The sequence below is a fragment of the Salmo trutta genome, chromosome 13 (genome assembly GCF_901001165.1).
Source record: "Salmo trutta chromosome 13, fSalTru1.1, whole genome shotgun sequence".
NCBI classification, from domain to species: Eukaryota; Metazoa; Chordata; class Actinopteri; order Salmoniformes; family Salmonidae; genus Salmo; species Salmo trutta.
Window position 1 is genome coordinate 40,178,866 of NC_042969.1, and position 25,192 is coordinate 40,204,057.

Consider the following 25,192-nt stretch of genomic DNA (forward strand, 5'->3'; position numbering starts at 1 on the left):
TCTATCATAGGCTTCGTTCAGCTTACTTTGGCCTGCTCACAGAAACAGGAATGGAAGAGCTGTTACCATTCAAACAAATGTTTCTGTCGAACATGTATCCCACCTTCATTACCTACTTGGGCCCTGCAGCCCACGTTGGCTTGCCTATCTTACAACTCAGAGAGCTTGCAAGCACAGCTTTTGAGGCATCAAATGCTCGCAACACTAAGAGCCCTGACCACTCGGTTTTGAAGTTTGACCAGGAGCACTCACTCCAGTTAGAGGATGCATTATCAGGTATTGGAGCGTCGAGAGATGACGCACAACATCAGTTTCTACCACGAAACCATGATTCCAATAACCGCCGCGGTCGAAATAACTGTAAAGTACGTCGCCTTCAAAACGACTACCGCTACAATCGACCTGTTCGCTACGTTCCTGCACCCAACCCACACAAAGTGTCAGAACACAAGGGTAACAAAGGGTGGAAGGACGATCAAAACGTAGACCAATGTTCTCCAGAAGTCCCACTACGGGAAGAACTAAAGCGAGAACAATTTGAGAAAAGGGTAAAAGATAAGTCACAAGGACTAGACGGGGAATTACCGGACACCAGGTCCGCAGACATTAACACCCATAGCAAGGACGTTAAAGTTCAAATTTCTCCCGCTCTCATTCAAGACCCTATCCAGGGCCCGCTTGATCAAGAAACAAGCCCCCAGGCTCTGTCTATAGACTCCGATACAAAAGTTGCAAAGATAACGGTGAAACGCTTAGTTAAAGCCAAGCCCACTCAAAATCGGAAAAGTCAATCTGCTTCCATCTTGAACAGACATGGCACATCACGTCGTTGCGAACGACCACTACACTTTGTGGGGAATATGTCCACTAACCACGAATCTAAACGCCCATACCTGGAAACAGTCCTAGAGGACTGCTTAGCTTGTCATGCGCTAATTGATTCGGGTGCGACAATATCACTCATCTCTCAAACATTGTTTGATGATCTCAAAAGGGCTTTGAAGCCAACTAAATGTTGGTTAAAAGTGGAACGATGCGACACTACACTTCGAGGGGTTACTCAGACTACCTCGCCTCTCACATTGAGAGTCATGCTGAAACTACACTTCCAGGACGTATCGCTCGTTCATCCTGTGTATGTTACCAGCCTCGAAACAGTACCCCTGCTACTTGGAGCAGACTTGATGGATCGATCACTCCCATTGATGGATTGGAAAACCAACCAGGTATGGTCACAGGCCACAGTGCCTTCTCCACTGACCACACTGTCTTCCCCTAACGCTAGCTGCAACGCAGTCATTCACGAGGGGTATCTGTCGAAAGCACCCCTTGGGAAAAAGACGTTTAGAAACCTCTTGGTGCAGAATCCGATCCAAGGAGATATTACGATATCTCGACACATTCCATCAGCCAATCTGATTGACCATTCTTTTCATGATTTCGAGCCAGGTGTCTCTGTGAATGAGCAACTTCCCTCCTCCTTGCAGTCGTGCAATACGGTAGTTGAGATGAACTTCTCTTGCTCTTCGGACACTTACGCAAGCACTGCGGCCGTCTCAGCAAGAAAAACATTGATGCGCAGAGTACACTCTGCTTCCGATGATACACCTTCTGCTTTGTTGGGGACTGTCACCCCTTACAATGACACTAATGGCGTCAGTCCAGCAACTGACCCGATGACTCCCACTTGTGAAACACTTTGCGATATCACAGACCGATATCCTCGTCTCAGTTTGCAGGTACTGAAGAGGTTGCCACACGCGGACGCGGTGGTGACTGACAGACCTCGACAGCCACTGAGGGTGTTGAAGCACAAACACCAGGAGATTTGGTTGAAAGGTTACAGCCATTCTCATAATAACGCGGCCACTGACAACTCGTACATAGGGTCCGACCTTTTCGTTCGCGCCTCGGACACCAACACCACCCGCTGGTGGGGGGGTCCCGAGACACAAAGGGGGGGAATAGTAGCCCAGACCCATGATGAGCCTCATCGAGGCCGGTGGGGGGGTCGAGACTACGGACAACACCGTACGAGGCCGCCAGAGCATAAATCAAATCTAGTTGTAAACTCCCCTATGAGAACAGTGAGGAGCAGACAGGCCCCTAGACGGGGATTATCTTAGAACACATCCAGTACCACACTGGTCGTAAAGGAAGTCCAATGGACTTGTCCACCTCCAAAACAAATGGCAACAATAATCATTCCTTGCCATGTGTAGGTTCAACTACAATACAACTAGTAATATGCTCCAATCATGTGTTCATATGATAGTATTTCAGAATAAATCGGTAGGACAACTGGACCCCTTGAATACCAGTACCAATACCACAGTCAGTCCAGCAACACTCAGTAAGAGGATTAGTAACCTCACAAGTTAAATTGCTATTGATAATAGCGACATAGGAGTCACTCAGAGTGCAACACGGGGAAGGGAATCTCCATTGCACTCCTCCAAAGGTTAACACATGCCACTAATAAATAGAACCCTCCGTTCAGGAGAAAAGTTATTAGAAGTCATGAACCATGATCACACCACGTACGACTGGTCTAATACTTAGAGTACTTCCGTCGTGAGGTTAGCTCCTCCGTGGATAACATAGCTATGAAATAGACTTCATACCTACCGCCACTACAATAGTGGAAGACACCGTGACTTGTAGAAAACTACTACAGACTCCCTTGACACCAATTCTGACTGACCTCCAGGCATTGACCTGAAAATTACCTGACTACGTCAGACTCATTCTGAACAAGTTGTAATCTGCCAGGATACTTGGTTTTCTTCCCTTGACATGTGCGATTGTGTAAGCATAAACGCACATGCACAACGGAACATCCAATTAGGATTTATGCTAGGATCACTTAAGGGTCCAAGCAAAATACCAGCCTTAGTAAAGTTGAACATTTACTTCTAGGCCTTTGACTCTACAGCACTCACCAGTTTTCTAACCAGAAGTCCATAGGTCATCACTGTAGACTGCCCAAAACTAGTGCCTTGCAGCTGTAGACTTATCATATAGTTGTCAACTTAGGATAGTACCCTAAGCGCCACCCCGCAAATTAGGAAAGCCCTAGATATGACATTAGACAATGCCATGATAGGGTCATTTTGCCAAGACCATGGACGTAGATAGAATACAGTCCAATTAGATGATTAAGGTGGCATAACTATTTTGTTTTGTTTATGCTTTCGTTAATTTTGTTTCATTTTCTTTGGCACATAGAAAGTGATAGAGCCATAAACAACTCCCCCATACAACCATCAGTTAGTGCCACAACACCGCTCATTTGGGAGGAAATGTAATGATATATTTCATGAGTGTGTGTGCGTTGTTAACCTCTGCCTAAGTTACTGCCCAGATATTCCAGTCTGGACGACCAGACGACGGGTCCGGAACGGCGATCCCAATCCGGACATCCGCTGCCGAGTCATGGAACGGACATCTTCATTTGCAGAGACCCTACCCGGGTCGACCACCAGAGGGGGGACTGCAATAGCAACCACCAACTGGACATCTGCTGCCCAGCCTTGGAGCGGACTTCTTCATTTGCAGACACCCTACCCGGGTCGACCGCCAGATGGGGACCACAACGATGATCCACAACCAGGACAACCCACGTTCATTTTTATGTTGGTTTACAACATGCAGTTTAATCGCAAGATTGAACCCAACATGGGGGGACTGTCATGACGTTGGCCTGTGGGTAAGGTTTATGACCCCCCCCCATAAATACCTTTCTCCCTTCCCCTCTCTTTCTGACCCTACTGAAGGACTGCTGTCCTGTTAAATATAGAGAGTCTGGGAACATCAAACAAATGGGGAAAGGAACCATCTTTTGATAATAAAACCAGTTGGAAATATGCTTGATAACGTAATGAGTATGTATGTCAGTTCATTGTTATCTGAGACATTATGATTGATGACAGGACGACATAAACTGTACCTGAGAAAGTATACACCCTCTAGTTATCAGAGTCACATGGAATTGTTATGCAATTGACATGTTTGATATTGAAATTGTTTGTTAGGAGATTAAATGTAATTTTAGCTTCCAAATGAGAGAATTGGGTTTTCATAAGGAAAGTGCCCTGCTCGATCAGTGGCCAACCCTGTGAAGAGACAGGGGTTATAAACGATGAAACACCTCCTTCCCTCCTCTCCACAATATAAGCCTTTGACGAAAAGACATTCACATGTTCCAGTACGGGAGGTCTGCAGCCTCTACGTTAGAAGGACAGACACATATCAAGGACAGAACTAAGCCAACCTCGGCGTGAGCTATGGTATGAACTGGTATGAACTTTGAGCTTATTCACTACAGAAGTGATACTTCCTAGCCGTTGAGTTAGCAGCGGCCGCTGTAGACGGGGGCTAGGAAAGGACGGACGACGGATCCAGTCTAACAACCAGACGAAGATACCACCACGTATCCAATTTACCACCATTGACATTCTTCCACTACAGGAAGATCTGTTGGCCAACCCGGCCAGCATCTACGACCAACCTACCGAAGCGCAGCTCAGAGTAAATATTTACTGCATTTTCCTTTTCCAAATGGGCGGTAATTTAGAATGCATAAGATAATGTATTTACGATAGCATAGCTGCTGTTTCTTTGTTCCTAAATCTTCCCGCTCTTTCATTCAAGCCCAACCCCCTTTCCTTTCTGTAACCAGCCATGATACAGGCTCCGTCCACCAGGACGTTTTCTGTATGACATCATTTGTATTCTGTGTATTTGTAATTCTGTGTGATTAGTTAGGTATTTAGTAAATAAATAATTAAACCCAATTTTGTATTGCTGATTCAACTTGTTAGCCAGGGTTCGTGAAGATAACTAATAATTTACAACTTTCATTATGAGACTGAAAATAAGTTAAGGGTTAATATTGACTGCTATCGATGTAAAATATTACTAAGTATTTTAAGAGTTTATTCGGAAGATAACAGCTCTATAAACGTTCTTCCGTGGTGCCCCGACTTTCTAGTTAATTACATTTCCATGATTAGCTTAATCAGGTAATATTAATTACAGAGAAATCATTTTATAAATTAGCATGTCATATCACTTAATCCGGCATAGCCAAAGACACGACAATACTCTGAGTTGTCCTTATGTTAGGTCCTGACCTGGCTATGCCATATGGCTGTGGGCTACACTAGTTCATTTAGCAGACAAGATTTGCTTAGAATGTCGTGGAGTTATTTTATATTATTTTATAGTATGAAGAATACAATTGAACATAGCGAAAAAAAATAGAAAGGATGTTTTTTTTTACAAACGATTTGAGGAAGTGTGCACATGCAGCTATTCTGTGTTGAGAGATTAACAAAGAAATATAGTTGAAGTCGTAAGTTTACTTAACCTCTCTGGGGCATGTGGGACGAACTCGTCCCACCTACGTAACAGCCACTGAAATCCAGTGGCGCGATTTTTGAATCGTTAGAAATACTATTACTTCAATTTCTCAAACATATGACTATTTTACAGCTATTTAAAGACAAGAATCTCGTTAATCTAACCCCACTGTCCGATTTCAAAAAGGCTTTACAACGAAAGCAAAACATTAGATTATGTCAGCAGAGTGCCCAGCCAGAAAAAATCAGACAGCCATTTTTCAAGCTAGCATATCATGTCACATAAACCCAAACCACAGCTAAATGCAGCACTAACCTTTGATGATCTTCATCAGATGACACACCTAGGACATTGTGTTATACAATACATGCATGTCTGTTCAATCAAGTTCATATTTATATCAAAAACCAGCTTTTTACATTAGCATGTGACGTTCAGAAAAAGCATAACCCCCGCAAACTTCCGGGGAATTTACTAACAGTTTGCTAAATTACTCACGATAAACGTTCACAAAAAGCATAACAATTATTTTAAGAATTATAGATACATTACTCCTCTATGCACTCGATATGTCCGATTTTAAAATAGCTTTTCGGATTAAGCACATTTTGCAATAATCTAAGTACATAGCCCGGCATTACAGGGCTAGCTATTTAGATACCCACCCAGGTCAGCCTCCACCAAAATCACATTTCCTATAAGAAAAATGTTCTTACCTTGCTTGTTCTTCATCAGAATACACTGCCAGGACTTCTACTTCAATAACAAATGTAGGTTTGGTCCCAAATAATCCATCGTTATATCCAAACAGCGACGTTTTGTTCGTGAGTTCTAGACACTATCAGAATGCTTCTTCACGGTCCCGCGCATGGCGCATTGGCGTGTCAAAAATGTCTAAATATTCCATTACCGTACTTCGAAGCATGTCAACCACTGTTTAAAACCAATTTTTATGCCATTTAACTCGTAGATAAGTGATAATATTCCGACCGGGAGTATGCATTGAGCCTAAACAGCCGAATAAAATTTCTCCTCAGGAGCGACTCGTGCACGTGCCTCATTCAAAGGTCCTCGGAGCAGCCACTTACAAAAGGTGATAATGTGTTTCAGCCTGAGGCTCCCTCGTAAACCTTCAGTTATTTCCCGGGCTCTGAGAGCCTATCGGAGCCCTGGGAATTGTCACGTTACAGCTAAGATCCTTACTTTTCAATAAAAAGATGCAAGACGCACGACTCCTTGTCAGACAGGGTACTTCCTGCTTGAAACCTTGTCAGGTTTTTGCCTGCCATAGGAGTTCTGTTATACTCACAGACACCATTCAAACAGTTTTAGAAAATTCAGAGTGTTTTCTATCCAAACCTGAACAATAATATGCATGTTCTAGCTTCTGAGTTGGTGTAGGAGGCAGTTAAAAATGGGAACATATTTTTTCCAAAATTCTCAATACTGCCCCCTAGCCCAGACAGGATAAACCTTAGCCAAATACATTTAAACTCAGTTTTTCACAATTCCTGATATTTAATCTCAGTAAAAATTCCCTTTCTTAGGTCAGTTAGGATCACCACTTTATTTTAAGAATGTGAAATGTCAGAATAATAGTAGAGAATTATTTATATACACTCAATTAGTATTTGGTAGCATTGCCTTTGAATTGTTTAACTTGGGTCAAACGTTTTGGGTAGCCTTCCATAAGCTTCCCACAATAAGTTGGGTGAATTTTGGCCCATTTCTCCTGACAGAGCTGGTGTAACAGTCAGGTTTGTAGGCCTCCTTGCTCGCACACGCTTTTTCAGTTCTGCCCACAAATTTTCTATAGGAAAAAGGTCAGGGCTTTGTGATGGCCTCTCCAATACCTTGACTTTGTTGTCCTTAAGCCATTTTCCAACAACTTTGGAAGTATGCTTGGGGTCAATGTCCATTTGGAAGACCCATTTGCGACCAAGCCTCAACTTCCTAACTGATGTCTTGAGATGTTGCTTCAATATATCCACATAATTTTCCTCCCTCATGATGCCATCTATTTTGTTAAGTGCACCAGTCCCTCCTGCAGCAAAGCACCCCCACAACATGATGCTGCCACCCCCGTGCTTCACGGTTTGGATGGTGTTCTTCGGCTTGCAAGCCTCCCCCTTTTTCCTCCATACATAACGATAGTCATTACGGCCAAACAGTTCTATTTTTGTTTCATCAGACCAGAGGACATTTCTCCAAAAAGTACGATCTGGCTTTTTTATGGCGGTTTTGGAGCAGTGGCCTCTTCCTTGCTGAGCGGCCTTTCAGGTTATGTCGATATAGGACTCATTTTACTGTGGATACAGATACCTTTGTACCTGTTTCCTCCAGCATCTTCACAAGGTCCTTTGCTGTTGTTCTGGGATTGATTTGCACTTTTTGCACCAAAGTACGTTAATCTCTGTGAGAGAGAACACGTCTCCATCCTGAGCGGTATGACGGCTGCATGGTTCCATGGTGTTTATACTTGCGTACTATTGTTTGTACAGATGAACGTGGTACCTTCAGGCATTTGGAAATTGCTCCCAAGGATGAACCAGACTTGTGGAGGTCTACAATTTCTTTCTGAGGTCTTGGCTGATTTCTTTTGATTTTCCCATGAGCAAAGACTGAGTTTGAAGGTAGGCCTTGAAATACATCCACAGGTACACCTCCAATTGACTCAAATTATGTCAATTAGCCTATCAGAAGCTTCTAAAGCCATGACATAATTTTCTGGAATTTTCCAAGCTGTTTAAAGGCACAGTCATCTTAGTGTATGTAAACTTCTGACCCACTGGAATTGTGATACAGTGAATTATAAGTGAAATAATCTGTCTATAAACAATTGTTGGAAAAATGACTTGTGTCATGACAAAGTAGATGTCCTAACCGACTTGCCAAAACTATAGTTTGTTAACATGAAATTTGTGGAGTGGTTGAAAACGAGTTTTAATGACTCCAACCTAAGTGTATGTAAACTTCCGACTTAAAATGTAGGTACTCCTCTAAGCTTAATTTAGAGTTATTTATGTGACTTAGTTGTTCTACGAATGTTGGCCTTTGTTTTGATTTTGAATACATTCTAAGGCTGCATGATGAGACTAATGATGATTTGAAAAAAGTCCCATGAAAGGCATAAGCTCTGCTTTGTTTTTTTTGCACAGGCTGCACACACTTCATCAGTCTCTCATTCACAATTTGACAAGTACTTGATAATGCCTCGCATTTCCCGTCCAGCATCCCCTTTGTGTGGCCAAAATGCCCCCTAAAAAAATCCATGCCTTTTGCAGCCAGTGGGCATTGTGACCTTGGACTGATTATAATATTAATTATCTTCTTCCCGGCTATGTGAAGCACCTCTCATCACATATCTCTCTCAGATATCTCAATTCTTATTAGCCAATGCCCTTCACATGGTCAGGTCCTTCTCACAGGCTACACGTGAAGACAGACACGTCGAGGATGCAACTGCACATATTGAAGATATTGGAAGAACTGTTCACATTTACTTTTCGTCAGCCAACAAAATGAGTACGCCTAACAAACAGCAAAAGCACTAGCCTATGTCAATCTACTATCCCCCATAGTACAAAAGTTTACCTATTCTATTCTGTGTGAGTAATAAATATTCCAAACATAATCTGGGACAGTTGTGGGATGGCAGGGGGTCCATAAAATCTGTAAAATTAATACAACCACTAGCATCAAAAAACCTGTTTTACGCAATGTGGCTGACGCAACAGATCAGAACGTTTAGCTTAAAATGTTGATAAACTATTAGGCTATTTCTTCACAAATACAAGCGTAACAATGTGCACACGGCAGTAGGCTACAATCAATTAGCGGGAAAACACCATTCTCAAAAATGACCACAAATGCGATTATGCATGTGATGCTTCCATTATGTAATTAACGACTCAGGGAGCATCAAACATTAGACATGGCTGTTCTACAATATAACATCACACACACACGCACACACGCACGCACGCACACACACACACATACACACACACACACACACACACACACACACAGAGAGAAAGAGACATCTACTGGCAACATTAAAATACATGTGTATATTGATGTACGGTGAAGAGTGGAAAAACTGGAAAACAGTGTAAAGATAGAGATTTTGAGTGTGTGTGTGTGTGTGTATGTGCAGGAAATTGTTTAATACTCACTCTGTAGACACTGTTGGCTGGTACAGTTGAGTGACTGGAGGTCGATGCCCTGGCAGTCTTTGCCCCCGGTGCCAGGCAAGGGCTGGGTACACTCTCTACTGCGCCACATGGAACAGTCCACTCCGCACTCAGACCAGTTAGACCAATCACTCCAACCTCCATCTACTGAACACAGGGACAGAGAGAGAGATACCACACACAGACCAGAGTCAGAGAGAGAGAGAGATACCACACACAGACCAGAGACAGAGAGAGAGATACCATACACAGACCACAGTCAGAGAGAGAGAGAGAGACACCACACACAGACCAGAGTCAGAGAGAGAGATACCACACACAGACCAGGGTCAGAGAGAGAGAGATACCACACACAGACCAGAGTCAGAGAGAGAGAGAGATACCACACACAGACCAGAGTCAGAGAGACAGAGATACCATACACAGACCAGAGTCAGAGAGAGAGATACCACACACAGACCAGGGTCAGAGAGAGAGAGATACCACACACAGACCAGAGTCAGAGAGAGAGAGAGATACCACACACAGACCAGAGTCAGAGAGACAGAGATACCATACACAGACCAGAGTCAGAGAGAGAGATACCACACACAGACCAGGGTCAGAGAGAGAGAGATACCACACACAGACCAGAGTCAGAGAGAGAGAGAGATACCACACACAGACCAGAGTCAGAGAGAGAGATACCATACACAGACCAGAGTCAGAGAGAGAGAGATACCACACACAGACCAGAGTCAGAGAGAGAGAGAGATACCACACACAGACCAGAGTCAGAGAGAGAGAGAGATACCACACACAGACCAGAGTCAGAGAGAGAGATACCATACACAGACCAGAGTCAGAGAGAGAGAGATACCACACACAGACCAGAGTCAGAGAGAGAGAGAGAGATACCACACACACACGCACAGGCACACAGACCAGAGTCAGAGAGACACAAACCAGGTATATAATATTAGGTATATACTATTAGGAATATCATATTAGGTATATATTATTTGGTATATACTATTAGGTATATCATATTAGGTATATCATATTAGGTATATCATATTAGGTATATACTATTAGGTATATCATATTAGGTATATACTATTAGGTACATTGAGGGAAAAAAGTATTTGATCCCCTGTTGATTTTGTACGTTTGCCCACTGACAAAGAAATGATCAGTCTATAATTTTAATGGTAGGTTTATTTGAACAGTGAGAGACAGAATAACAACAAAAAAATCCAGAAAAACGCATGTCAGAAATGTTCAATGAGGGAAATAAGTATTTGACCCCTCTGCAAAACTTGACTTAGTACTTGGTGGCAAAACCCTTGTTGGCAATCACAGAGGTCAGACGTTTTTTTTGTAGTTGGCCACCAGGTTTGCACACATCTCAGGAGGGATTTTGTCCCACTCCTCTTTGCAGACCTTCTCCAAGTCATTAAGGTTTCGAGGCTGACGTTTGGCAACTCAAACCTTCAGCTCCCTCCACAGATGTTCTATGGGATTAAGGTCTGGAGACTGGCTAGGCCACTCCAGGACCTTAATGTGCATCTTCTTGAGCCACTCCTTTGTTGCATTGGCCGTGTGTTTTGGGTCATTGTCATGCTGGAATACCCATCCACGACCCATTTTCAATGCCCTGGCTGAGGGAAGGAGGTTCTCACCCAAGATTTGACGGTACATGGCCCTGTCCATCGTCCCTTTGATGCGGTGAAGTTGTCCTGTCCCCTTAGCAGAAAAATACCCCCAAAGCATAATGTTTCCACCTCCATGTTTGACAGTGGGGATGGTGTTCTTGGGGTCATAGGCAGCATTACTCCTCCTCCAAACACGGCGAGTTGAGTTGATGCCAAAGAGCTCCATTTTGGTCTCATCTGACCACAACACTTTCACCCAGTTGTCCTCTGAATCGTTCAGATGTTCATTGGCAAACTTCAGACAGGCATATATATGTGCTTTCTTGAGCAGGGGGACCTTGCGGGCGCTGCAAGATTTCAGTCCTTCATGGCGTAGTGTGTTACCAATTGTTTTCTTGGTGACTATGGTCCCAGCTGCCTTGAGATCATTGACAAGATCCTCCCGTGTAGTTCTGGGCTGATTCCTCACCGTTCTCATGATCAAATCTTTCATTTGATGCCATTCTCCACGGCGCGTGGTGGGCTTCCAAACAGAGGTAAATTCTCCGGATTCCTCATATTGAGCCCCTAGCTAGATCTCCTCATTCGGGCATTGCTCATTAAGAAATGCTATAGATGGAAGGAATGCAGTGTGGAAACCTACCAAAAACAAATTCAATCCCTTTTAGACAACGTCCTGGACAAAACATTTCACTGTAATAGTAAAGTTTTAAACGTGGTAGTAGAAAACCTACACAGTATATTTGACCTATCAGCTTCCCTAACAAATCAAAAAATGTCAAACAGAAAACAGAAGAAAATTAGCAAAAATGACAAATGGTTTGATGAAGAATACAAAAATCTAAGAAAGAAATTGAGAAACCAATCCAACTAAAAACATAGAGACCCAGAAAACCTGAGCCTACGCCTTCACTATGGTGAATCACTAAAACAATACAGAAATACACTAAGGACAAAGAAGGAACAGCACGTCAGAAATCAGCTCAATTTAATTGAAGAATATATATAATCTAACCACTTTTGGGAAAATTGGAAAACACTAAACTAACAACAACACGGGAAGTTATCTATCCAAAACGGAGATGTATGGGTAAACCACTTCTCCAAACTCCCTAAAACAAATTCCAAATGGCTATATTTAAACTCTTTAAATCATCCTCAGCTCTGGCATCTTCCCCACTATTTGGAACCAAGGACTGATCACCCCAATCCACAGAAGTGGAGACCAATTTGACCCCAATAACTACCGTGGAGATGCGTCAACAGCAACCGTGGGAAAATCCTCTGCATTATCATTAACAGCAGACTAGTTTATGTACTGAGCAAATGTCAAATTGGCTTTTTACCAAATTACCATACGACAGACCACATATTCACCCTGCACACCCTAATTGATAAAGAAACAAATCAAAACAAAGGCAAAATCTTTTCATGCTTTGTTGATTTCAAAAAAACTTATGACTCAATTTGACATGAGGGTCTGCTATACAAATTGATGGAAAGTGGTGTTTGGGAAAAACATACAACATAAAATCCATGTAGACAAACAACAAGTGTGCGGTTAAAATTGGCAAAAAATACACACATTTCTTTCCAAATGTCTATTGTTAACTAGTTGGCCCTGTATCGTCGGACGGGGCCACAGTGTCTCCCGACCCTTCCAGCCTCAGCCTCCAGTATTTATGCTGCAATAGTTTATGTGTCAGGGGGCTTGGGTCAGTCGGTTATATCTGGAGTATTTCTCCTGTCCTATGTGTCCTGTGTGAATTTAAGTATGCTCACTCTAATTCTCTCTCTCTCCCTCTCCTCCCGGAGGACCTAAGCCCTTGGACCATGCCTCAGGACTACCTGGCCTGATGACTCCTTGCTGTCCCCAGTCCACCTGGTCGTGCTGCTGCTCCAGTTTCAACTGTTCTGCCCTCGGCTATGGAACCCTGACCTGTTCATCGGACGTGCTACCTTGTCCCGGTCCTGCTGTTTTCGACTCTCTCTCTCTACCGCATCTGCTGTCTCTAACTCTGAATGCTCGGCTATGAAAAGCCAACTGACATTTACTCCTGATGTGCTGACTTGTTGCACCCTCTACAACCACTGTGGTTATTATTATTTGACCCTGCTGATAATCTATGAACGTTTAAATATCTTGGCCATGTACTGTTATAATCACCACCTGGCATAGCCAGAAGAGGTCTGGCCACCCCTCAGAGCCTGGTTCCTCTCTAGGTTTCTTCCTAGGTTCCTGCCTTTCTAGGGAGTTTTTCCTAGCCACCGTGCTTTTACACCTGCATTGCTTTCTGTTTGGGGTTTTAGTCTGGGTTTCTATATAGCACTTTGTGACATCGACTGATGTAAAAAGGGCTTTAAAAATCAATTTGATTAATTGATTGATCTGGTTCTTCTGTCCCCAACCAATAAGGGCCAACAGCAGCACCTAGACCTTCTGCACAGATTCTGTCAGACCTGGGCCCTGATACCACAAATACAAATTCCATCTAGACACCGTTGCCCTAGAGCCCACAAAAAACTATACATACCTCGGCCTAAACATCAGCCCCACAGGTAACTTCCACAAAGCTGTGAACGATCTGAGAGACATGGCAAGAAGGGCCTTCTATGCCATCAAAAGGAACATAAAATTCAACATACCAATTAGGATCTGGCAAAAAAAACTTCATTCAGTTATAGAACCCATTGTCCTTTATGGTTGTGAGGTCTGGGGTCCGCTTACCAACCAAGAATTCACAAAATGGGACAAACACCAAATTGAGACTCAAATAATGCATGCATAGCAGAATTAGGCCGACACCTGGAAATGATCAAAATCTAGAAAGGAGCCGTTCAATTCTACAACCACCTAAAAGGAAGTGATTTCCAAACCTTCTTTAATAATTAAAAATGTGATGTAAGACATTTATCACTAGTCACTTTAAACAATGCCACTTTATATAATGTTTACATACCCTACATTACTCATCTCATATGTATATACTGTACTCCATACCATCTACTGCATCTTGCCATCTTGATGTAATACATGTATCACTAGCCACTTTAAACAATGCCACTTTATATAATGTTTACATACCCTACATTACTCATCTCATATGTATATACTGTACTCTATACCATCTACTGCATCTTGCCATCTTGATGTAATACATGTATCACTAGCCACTTTAAACAATGCCACTTTATATAATGTTTACATACCCTACATTACTCATCTCATATGTATAAACTGTACTCTATACCATCTACTGCATCTTGCCTATGCAGTTTCACCATCGCTCATCCATATATTTATTTGTAAATATTCTTATTCATTCCATTACACTTGTTTGTATAAGGTAGTTGTTGTGAAATTGTTAGATTACTTGTTAGATACTACTGCATGGCCGGAACTAGAAGCACAAGCATTTCGCTACACTCACATTAACATCTGCTAACCATGTGTATGTGACCAATAGAATTTGATTTGATTTTGATTTGATAAGTGTGAATTCCATCCCTCTACCATCTCCTTCCTAGGATATGTCATCGCTGCAGGACATATACAGGTGGATCCAGACAAGGTGGGAGCGGTGGTGGATTGGCCTCAACCCACGACCAGAGTCAACATTTCCTGGGTTTTGCTCATTTCTACCGCAGCTTCATCCAGGGTTACAGAATCCTGGCTTCCCCCCTCTCAGCACTAACCTCTCCCAAGGTTCCCTTCACGTGGTCTCCAGCAGCTGATCAGGCATTCTCGGACCTCAAAAGTCGATTCACTACAGCCCCTATATTAATCCATCTAGACCTGTCCCGTCAGTTTGTGGTGGAGGTCGACGCCTCAGATGTCAGAGTGGGGGCCTTAATGTCCTAGCGTTCTGCCCAGGACCAAAAGCTGCACCCCTGCACTTTCCTCTCCCATCGTCTTACCACTGCTGAGAGGAACTATGATGTGGAAAATCGAGAACTCCTCGCCGTCAAGATGGCGTTGGAGGAGTGGATGCACTGGTTGGAGGGGGCGAAACACCCATTCTTAGTGTGGAATAAGGAATCTGGAATATCTCATTTAGCAGACGCTCTTATCCAGAGCGACTTACAGTAGTGAATGCATACATTTCATAAAACTTTTTTTCCCCGTACTGGTCCCCCGTGGAAATCAAACCCACAACCCTGGCATTACAAACACCATGCTCTACCAACTGAGCCACACGGGACCTGAGGCTTGTTGGACCCTGTTATCCACTTGTTTCAATTTAACTCTCTCCTACAGCCCAGGGTCCAAGAATGTGAAGCTTGACGCACTCTCACAGTTGTATTGTCCCGCTGCTACTCTGTCTGACCCCGAGACCATCCTCGCTACCTCCTGTATAGCGGCTGCAGTCGTCTGGGGTAAAAAAAAGCCTGGTCCGTAAGGCGCAGTCTTCCCAGCCGGAACCCGAGGGGGGTTCGGCTAACCGAATGTTTGTCCCGGAGTCTGCCTGTTCCCCGGTCCTGGAATGGGCACATTCCTCAAGACTAACCTGCCATCAAGGCTCCTGTCGGACCCTGGCTTTCGTCCGACGATAATTTTGGTGGCCTTCCATGGTGCCGGATGTCTTCACATACGTCGCCACCTGCACTGTGTGCACAAAATAAGACTCCCAAGTTCCAGCTGGCCTTCTTCAACCACTTCCTGTTCCTTACCGCCCCTGATCCCATATATCCCTGGACTTTGTTACTGGGCTTCCCCCGTCAGTCGGAAACACTACTATCCTGACGATGGTGGTTAGGTTTTCTAAAGCCGGCCATTTTATTCCCCAAGGAGACGGCTCAGCTCATGGTGCAGCACGTCTTCTGGATCGATGGACTTCCGGTTGACATAGTCTCCAATCGTGGTCCCCAGTCCTCATCTCGGTTCTGGAAGGCGTTCTCTACTCTCATTGGGTCGTCAGCCAGTGTATCCTCTGGTTTCCACCCCCAACCTAACGGCCAGTTGGAGTGAGCCAATCAGGACCTGGAGACGGCCCTTTGTTGCCTCATCTCCGCCAACCCCACCACCTTTGTGAGGTTGGAATACGCCCATAACACCCTTCCCTGCTAAGCCACTGGTCTCTCGCCCTTTGAGTGTTCCTTCGAATATCAGCCCCCGCTCTTTCCTGAGTAAGAAGAAGAAGTCAGCATATCCTCTGCCCAGATCCGCCGCTGTCGCCGTATCTGGAAGAGAGCCCGAGCCTCTCTTTTGAAGACCACATCTAGGTATCGGCGACAAGCGGATTGCCACCAGACCCCTGCTCCCCGCTATCGGCTCGGGGCAGAGGGTATGGCTGTCCACATGGGACCTGCCCCTCCGAGTGGAATAGCGTATACTTTTCCCCCCGTTTCATCTGCCCTTTCCCCATCTCTAAAATACTTAGCCCCTCTGCTGTTCACTTCTGTTGCCCCGCACCCTCCGTGTCCATCCTACATTTCATGTGTCCAAGATAAAAACTGTGTCTCACTGTCCTCTGCTGTTTCTCCCAATGATCTGCTCCTGTTTCGCATCAGATGACCCAGCTTGGTACACCCCACACCTAACAGGCATGAACGTAGGCTGGCTGAACCCACAGCAAGGGACTGGATAACAGTGTTATAAAAAAATTGGCTTTTCAAAAAGCCACATCCCTGGTGGCGTACCGGCCTTAGGGGACACGTCGAAAACTCTCGAAGCCTGCATAACAAACTCATAGAATGTCAGGCCAGACAAATAAACCCCCCTCTAGCTTTAAGAGGAAAATAGGCTTGTCTAAGCCTAAACAGCCTGCTCTCCTCATCAATGTGTAGTCTGTATTGATCCATCTAGAATGTCACTGTACAACAGTCTCTGGGATGCTAGAACCGTCACTGTACAACAGTCTCTAGGCTGCTAGAACCGTCACTGTACAACAGTCTCTAGGCTGCTAGAACCGTCACTGTACAACAGTCTCTGGACTGCTAGAACCGTCACTGTACAACAGTCTCTAGGCTGCTAGAACCGTCACTGTACAACAGTCTCTAGGCTGCTAGAACCGTCACTGTACAACTGTCTCTGGGCTGCTAGAACCGTCACTGTACAACAGTCTCTAGGCTGCTAGAACCGTCACTGTACAACATTCTCTAGGCTGCTAGAACCGTCACTGTACAACAGTCTCTAGGCTGCTAGAACCGTCACTGTACAACAGTCTCTAGGCTGCTAGAACCGTCACTGTACAACAGTCTCTGGACTGCTAGAACCGTCACTGTACAACAGTCTCTAGGCTGCTAGAACCGTCACTGTACAACAGTCTCTAGGCTGCTAGAACCGTCACTGTACAACTGTCTCTGGGCTGCTAGAACCGTCACTGTACAACAGTCTCTAGGCTGCTAGAACCGTCACTGTACAACATTCTCTAGGCTGCTAGAACCGTCACTGTACAACAGTCTCTGGACTGCTAGAACCGTCACTGTACAACAGTCTCTAGGCCGCTAGAACCGTCACTGTACAACAGTCTCTGGACTGCTAGAACCGTCACTATACAACAGTCTCTAGGCTGCTAGAACCATCACTGTACAACTGTCTCTGGGCTGCTAGAACCGTCACTGTACAACAGTCTCTGGACTGCTAGAACCGTCACTGTACAACAGTCTCTGGGCTGCTAGAACCGTCACTGTACAACAGTCTCTAGGCTGCTAGAACCGTCACTGTACAATAGTCTATAGGCTGCTAGAACCGTCACTGTACAACAGTCTCTGGGCTGCTAGAACCGTCACTGTACAACAGTCTCTGGGCTGCTAGAACCGTCACTGTACAACAGTCTCTAGGTTGCTAGAACCGTCACTGTACAGCAGTCCCTGGGCTGCTAGAACCATCACTCTACACTCGTCTCTGGGCTGCTAGAACCGTCACTGTTGCTTTGAATACAATTAAAAAAAAATATAGCCACTTGGAAACCACTTACTCTGCAACAACTGCTCATTATTCTGCAAACAAAGAGAGAATAGCATAAAACACACACCGTCCTCTGTGCCAATTCAAATCAGCCAGCACGTCAGATCGTTGAGGTGGGGGGTTGAAGAGGAGACAGATCTGCTATACAACAACACAGTGGCAGCTCCCCTTCAACATGTGGTCAATGACAGAGACAGAGGGCCACACAATACTCTTTATCTACTGCAGGATAGTCTGTTTGAGGTTCCACTAATGTGCGTGTGTGTGTGTGTGTGTGTGTGTGTGTGTGTGTGTGTGTGTGTAAACGTGTGTGTTTCTGTGTCATTTTCCATGTCCACTGTGGATGTCCTCACTTGTCTATTACAACAGGAACAACTGTGTAAAGGTCCCCAAAATGAGGTTTGATTAGATAAATATGAGCTGAACTAAATTCAACGAAATATATGTAATACAACCCAGGCTGGTGTAGTGAGGTGGCTGCTGTCTACCACCTGATAAACCCAGGCTGGTGTAGTGAGGTGGCTGCTGTATCTACCACCTGATAAACCCAGGCTGGTGTAGTGAGGTGGCTGCTGTCTACCACCTGATAAACCCAGGCTGGTGTTGTGAGGTGGCTGCTGTCTACCACCTGATAAACCCAGGCTGGTGTAGTGAGGTGGCTGCTGTCTACCACCTGATAAACCCAGGCTGGTGTTGTGAGGTGGCTGCTGTCTCTACCACCTGATAAACCCAGGCTGGTGTTGTGAGGTGGCTGCTGTCTACCACCTGATAAACCCAGGCTGGTGTTGTGAGGTGGCTGCTGTCTACCACCTGATAAACCCAGGCTGGTGTTGTGAGGTGGCTGCTGTCTACCACCTGATAAACCCAGGCTGGTGTAGTGAGGTGGCTGCTGTCTACCACCTGATAAACCCAGGCTGGTGTAGTGAGGTGGCTGCTGTCTACCACCTGATAAACCCAGGCTGGTGTTGTGAGGTGGCTGCTGTCTACCACCTGATAAACCCAGGCTGGTGTAGTGAGGTGGCTGCTGTCTCTACCACCTGATAAACCCAGGCTGGTTTTGTGAGGTGGCTGCTGTCTACCACCTGATAAACCCAGGATATATAGTGAGGTGGCTGCTGTCTCTACCACCTGATAAACCCAGGCTGGTGTTGTGAGGTGGCTGCTGTCTCTACCACCTGATAAACCCAGGCTGGTGTTGTGAGGTGGCTGCTGTCTCTACCACCTGATAAACCCAGGCTGGTGTTGTGAGGTGGCTGCTGTCTCTACCACCTGATAAACCCAGGCTGGTGTAGTGAAGTGGCAGCTGTCTACCACCTGATAAACCCAGGCTGGTGTAGTGAAGTGGCTGCTGTCTACCCCCTGATAAACTCAGGCTGGTGTAGTGAGGTGGCTGCTGTCTACCACCTGACCGGATGCTGGAGTGAGTAGTCGTGCTGTACTTCGCTCCGCGGGTAATATTACATTTCATTACATTACATTACAACGGAACGATTTGATTAGTGTAATGTTAGCTAGCTAGCTACATAGTTGTCTTTGCATGAAGGATAAAGGTGTAGCTAAAGGTGTAGGTGTAGCTTTGAGAAACTAACTTTGAGAAACTAACAAGGTTAGCTAGCCAGCTGTATTTGTTCGTTCGCCAACACCACAACACCACAACACCACAGCCACTGCTAGCTAGCCAACTTTACCAACTAGCAGTACTGTTGAAACTAAATACATTACAACGGAACAATTTGATTAGTGTAATGTTAGCTAGCTACATAGCTGTCTATGTATCAAAGATAAAAGATAAAGGTAAACGCAGCCACTTCTAGCTAGCCAACTCTAGCAGCTAGCAGTACTGTATCATTTTTAGTCAATAAGATTTTTGCAACGGAAGCTTAACTTTCTGAACTTTCGAGTTGTGTAGTCCACTTGTGTAGCTAGCAGGACTGACTTTGTGTTAGCTAGCCAACGTTTAATTACTTCTGCGTTATGAAAGGAACTAGACACGGACACGAATGATCCGTTGGTAGTCTGTTGCAACCAAGTATTGGTGCTAACGGTGTGTTATTGGATGCTAGCATGCTAGTTAGCTACGGCGTCACAGGACACGGTGCCCTGGGTGGGTTTCACGGAAGAATACGGTACCAGATTATCTAGCTGAATAAACTAAGTTTGAGCCTATTCCTGGAAACATTGAACCACTGTAGTTTACATCAATTATAATGTCTAAAGTGGAAGTTGGAAAAGTTATATTTGAGTGTTTCAGTGAATGGTTAGTGAGGCCCTGCTCTCTCACTTCCCCAGTTGTTTAGTTAATTTTCATTCCAATCTCCTTTGCATTAGCGTAGCCTCTCCTGTAGCCTGTCAACTATGTGTCTGTCTATCCCTGTTCTCTCCTCTCTGCACAGGCCACACAAACACTTCACACCGCATGGCCGCTGCCACTCTAACCTGGTGGTCCCAGCGCACACGACCCACATGGAATTCCAGGTCTCCGGCAGCCTCTGGAACTGCCGGTTTGCGGCCAACGAGGCAGAGTTCATCTCAGCCTATGCTACCCTCCAGTCCCTCGACTTCTTGGCACTGACGGAAACATGGATTACCACAGAAAACACTGCTACTCCTACTGCTCTCTCCTCGTCTGACCACGTGTTCTCGCATACCCCGAGAACATCTGGTCAGCGGGGTGGTGGCACTGGAATCCTCATCTCTCCCAAGTGGACATTCTCTCTTTCTCACCTGACCCATCTGTCTATCTCCTCCTTTGAATTCCATGCTGTCACAGTCACTAGCCAATTCAAGCTTAACATCCTTATCATTTATCGCCCTCCAGGTTCCCTTGGAGAGTTCATCAATGAGCTTGACGCCTTAATAAGTTCCTTTCCTGAGGATGGCTCACCCCTCACAATTCTGAGTGACTTTAACCTCCCTATGTCTACCTTTGACTCATTTCTCTCTGCCTCCTTCTTTCCACTCCTCTCCTCTTTTGACCTCACCCTCTCACCGTCCCCCCTTACTCACAAGGCAGGCAATACGCTTGACCTCATCTTTACTAGATGCTGTTCTTCTACTAATCTCACTGCAACTCCCCTCCAAGTTTCCGACCACTACCTTGTATCCTTTTCCCTCTCGCTCTCCTCCAACACTACTCACTCTGCCCCTACTCAGATGGTATTGCGCCGTCGCAACCTTCCCTCTTTCTGTCCTGCTACTCTCTCCTCTTCCATCCTATCATCTCTTCCCTCTGCTCAATCCTTCTCCAACCAATCTCCTGATTCTGCCTCCTCAACCCTCCTCTCCTCCCTTTCTGCATCCTTTGACTCTCTATGTCCCCTATCCTCCCGGCCGGCTCGGTCCTCCCCTCCTGCTCCGTGGCTTGATGACTCATTGCGAGCTCACAGAACAGGGCTCCGGGCAGCCGAGCGGAAATGGAGGAAAACTAGCCTCCCTGCGGACCTGGCATCTTTTCACTCCCTCCTCTCCACATTTTCTTCCTCTGTTTCTGCTGCTAAAGCCACTTTCTACCACTCTAAATTCCAAGCATCTGCCTCTAACCCTAGGAAGCTCTTTGCCACCTTCTCCTCCCTCCTGAATCCTCCCCCCCCCTCTCTGTGGATGACTTTGTCAACCATTTTGAAAAGTAGGTTGACGACATCCGATCCTCGTTTGTTAAGTCAAACAACACCTCTGGTCCTGCTCACATTGCCCTACCCTATGCTTGACCTCTTTCTCCCCTCTCTCTCCAGATGAAATCTTGCGACTTGTGACGGCCGGCCGCCCAACAACCTGCCCGCTTGACCCTATCCCCTCCTCTCTTCTCCAGATCATTTCCGGAGACCTTCTCCCTTACCTCACCTCACTCATCAACTCATCCTTGACCGCTGCCTACATCCCTTCCGTCTTCAAGAGAGCGAGAGTTGGACCCCTTCTCAAAAAACCTACACTCGATCCCTCCGGTGTCAACAACTACAGACCAGTATCCCTTCTTTGTTTTCTCTCCAAAACTCTTGAGCGTGCCGTCCTTGGCCAGCTCTCTTGCTATCTCTCTCAGAATGACCTTCTTGATCCAAATCAGTCAGGTTTCAAGACTGGTCATTCAACTGACACTGCTCTTCTCTGTGTCACGGAGGCTCTCCGCACTGCTAAAGCTAACTCTCTCTCCTCTGCTCTCATCCTTCTAGACCTATCTGCTGCCTTTGATACTGTGAACCATCAGATCCTCCTCTCCACCCTCTCCGAGTTGGGCATCTCCAGCGCGGCTCACTCTTGGATTGCTTCCTACCTGACAGGTCGCTCCTACCAGGTGGCGTGGCGAGAATCCGTCTCCGCACCACGTGCTCTCACCACTGGTGTCCCCCAGGGTTCAGTTCTAGGCCCTCTCCTATTCTCGCTATACACCAAGTCACTTGGCTCTGTCATCTCCTCACATGGTCTCTCCTATCATTGCTACGCAGACGACACACAATTCATCTTCTCCTTTCCCCCTTCTGATAACCAGGTGGCGAATCGCATCTCTGCATGTCTGGCAGACATATCAGTGTGGATGATGGATCACCACCTCAAGCTGAACCTCGGCAAGACGGAGCTGCTCTTCCTCCCGGGGAAGGACTGCCCATTCCATGATCTCGCCATCATGGTTGACAACTCCATTGTGTCCTCCTCCCAGAGTGCTAAGAGCCTTGGCGTGACCCTGGACAACACCCTGTCGTTCTCCGCTAACATCAAGGCGGTGACCCGATCCTGTAGGTTCATGCTCCACAACATTCGCAGAGTACGACCCTGCCTCACACAGGAAGCGGCGCAGGTCCCAATCCAGGCACTTGTCCTCTCCCGTCTGGATTACTGCAACTCGCTGTCGGCGGGGCTCCCTGCCTGTGCCATTAAACCCCTACAACTCATCCAGAACGCCGCAGCCCGTCTGGTGTTCAACCTTCCCAAGTTCTCTAACGTCAACCCGCTCCTCCGCACACTCCACTGGCTTCCAGTTGAAGCTCGCATCTGCTACAAGATCATGGTGCTTGCCTACGGAGCTGTGAGGGGAACGGCACCTTCAGGCTCTGATCAGTCCCTACACCCAAAGAAGGGCACTGCGTTCATCCACCTCTGGCCTGCTCGCCTCGCTTCTTCTGCGGAAGCACAGTTCCCGCTCAGCCCAGTCAAAACTGTTCGCTGCTCTGGCACCCCAATGGTGGAACAAGCTCCCTCACGACACCAGGACAGCGGAGTCAATCACCACCTTCCGGAGACACCTGAAACCCCACCTCTTTAAGGAATACCTGGGATAGGATTAAGTAATCCTTCTAACCCTCCCCCCTACCCTCCCCCCCCAAAAAAGATATAGATGTACTATTGTAAAGTGGTTGTTCCACTGGATATCATAAGGTGAACGCAGCAAATTGTAAGTCACTCTGGATAAGAGAGTCTGCTAAATGACGTAAATGTAAATGTAAATGTGATAAACCCAGGCTGGTGTAGTGAGGTGGCTGCTGTATCTACCACCTGATAAACCCAGGCTGGTGTTGTGAAGTGGCTGCTGTCTACCACCTGATAAACCCAGGCTGGTGTAGTGAGGTGGCTGCTGTCTACCACCTGATAAACCCAGGCTGGTGTAGTGAGGTGGCTGCTGTCTACCACCTGATAAACCCAGGCTGGTGTAGTGAGGTGGCTGCTGTCTACCACCTGATAAACCCAGGCTGGTGTAGCGAGGTGGTTGCAAGCCTCAAGTACGTCGACAGAATCAAGCCTCAAGTACGTCGACATAATCAAGCCTTTAGATATTAATAATGAGCTTACATTATATTTGTCAAACATGACTAGCCTATATACTGTATATGTAATTAAAAGTCAAATTAAATGTTGGCTACATTTTCTGGTGCCTCCCTCCTCAGCATGGGTCTGGACACGACAGACTGTAGTCAGTACCATAGGGGTTTTCTTAACAGAATAGCTAGTGCTTCTCGGTTTTCAAATCAATTTAACTGAGGGCCTTGGTGCCCTGGCAGATGGCCTTGGTGCCCTAGCAGAGGGCCTTGGTGCCCTAGCAGATGGCCCTGGTGGCCTGGCAGAGGGCCTTGGTGCCCTAGCAGATGGCCTTGGTGCCCTAGCAGAGGGCCTTGGTGCCCTGGCAGATATCCTTGGTGCCCTGGCAGAGGGCCTTGGTGCCCTAGCAGAGGGCCTTGGTGCCCTAACATATGGCCTTGGTGCCCCAGCAGATGGCATTGGTGCCCTAGCAGATGGCATTGGTGCCCTAGCAGAGGGCCTTGGTGCCCTAACATATGGCCTTGGTGCCCCAGCAGATGGCATTGGATACCTAGCAGATGGCATTGGTTCCCTAGCAGAGGGCCTTGGTGCCCTGGCAGAGGGCCTTGGTGCCCTAGCAGAGGGCCTTGGTGCCCTAGCAGATGGCATTGGTGCCCTAGCAGATGGCCTTGGTGGCCTAGCAGATGGCATTGGTGCCCTAACATATGGCCTTGGTGCCCCAGCAGATGGCATTGGTGCCCTAGCAGATGGCATTGATGCCCTAGCAGATGGCATTGGTGCCCTGGCAGATGGCCTTGGTGCCCTAGCAGATGGCCTTGTTGCCCTGGCAGAGGGCCTTGGTGCCCTAGCAGATGGCCTTGGTGGCCTGGCAGAGGGCCTTGGAGCCCAAGCAGATGGCCTTGGTGCCCTAGCAGATGGCCTTGGTGCCCAAGCAGATGGCCTTTGTGCCCTAGCAGATGGCCTTGGTGGCCTGGCAGAGGGCCTTGGTGCCCTAGCAGATTTGTAGATGTGCTGCTGTGCGGTTTGTTGCTAACCTTACTTTGCTACCTGCCAGCTTTACGGTTTTTACTTTTTAATTACCGTTTTCCTCTCGCTCAACTTTTTTCATTCAACTTTTTCACCCTGGATGCTTTATCTGGACGTGGTTCGTCAGGACCTCCACCAGCCGAAGCTAAGTAGTAACATTAACATGATGCCTTCTAATTGCAGTCGCTGTACTCATAATATACAGGACAACGATCGCCTTATGGCGAGGACAGCTGTGCTGCAAGCCCAGCTTCAGACGCAATCGTTACGCAAGGGTAATTTCAGTGTAGGAAAGGATGAAACAGCGTCTGTGCCAC

At 46.3% G+C, this 25,192-nt stretch overlaps 1 protein-coding gene across 1 annotated transcript in view; it reads right to left on the reverse strand.

The window, feature by feature from the left end:
• Positions 1-25,192, reverse strand: part of LOC115205773 (netrin receptor UNC5A) — a 231,584-nt gene that overhangs the window by 197,454 nt on the left and 8,938 nt on the right. Inside the window, exon 2 of the mRNA XM_029772088.1 lies at positions 9,543-9,707. Coding sequence (XP_029627948.1) covers positions 9,543-9,651 — 109 coding nt within the window. The 5' untranslated portion in view covers positions 9,652-9,707. The remainder of the gene's footprint in view (positions 1-9,542; positions 9,708-25,192) is intronic.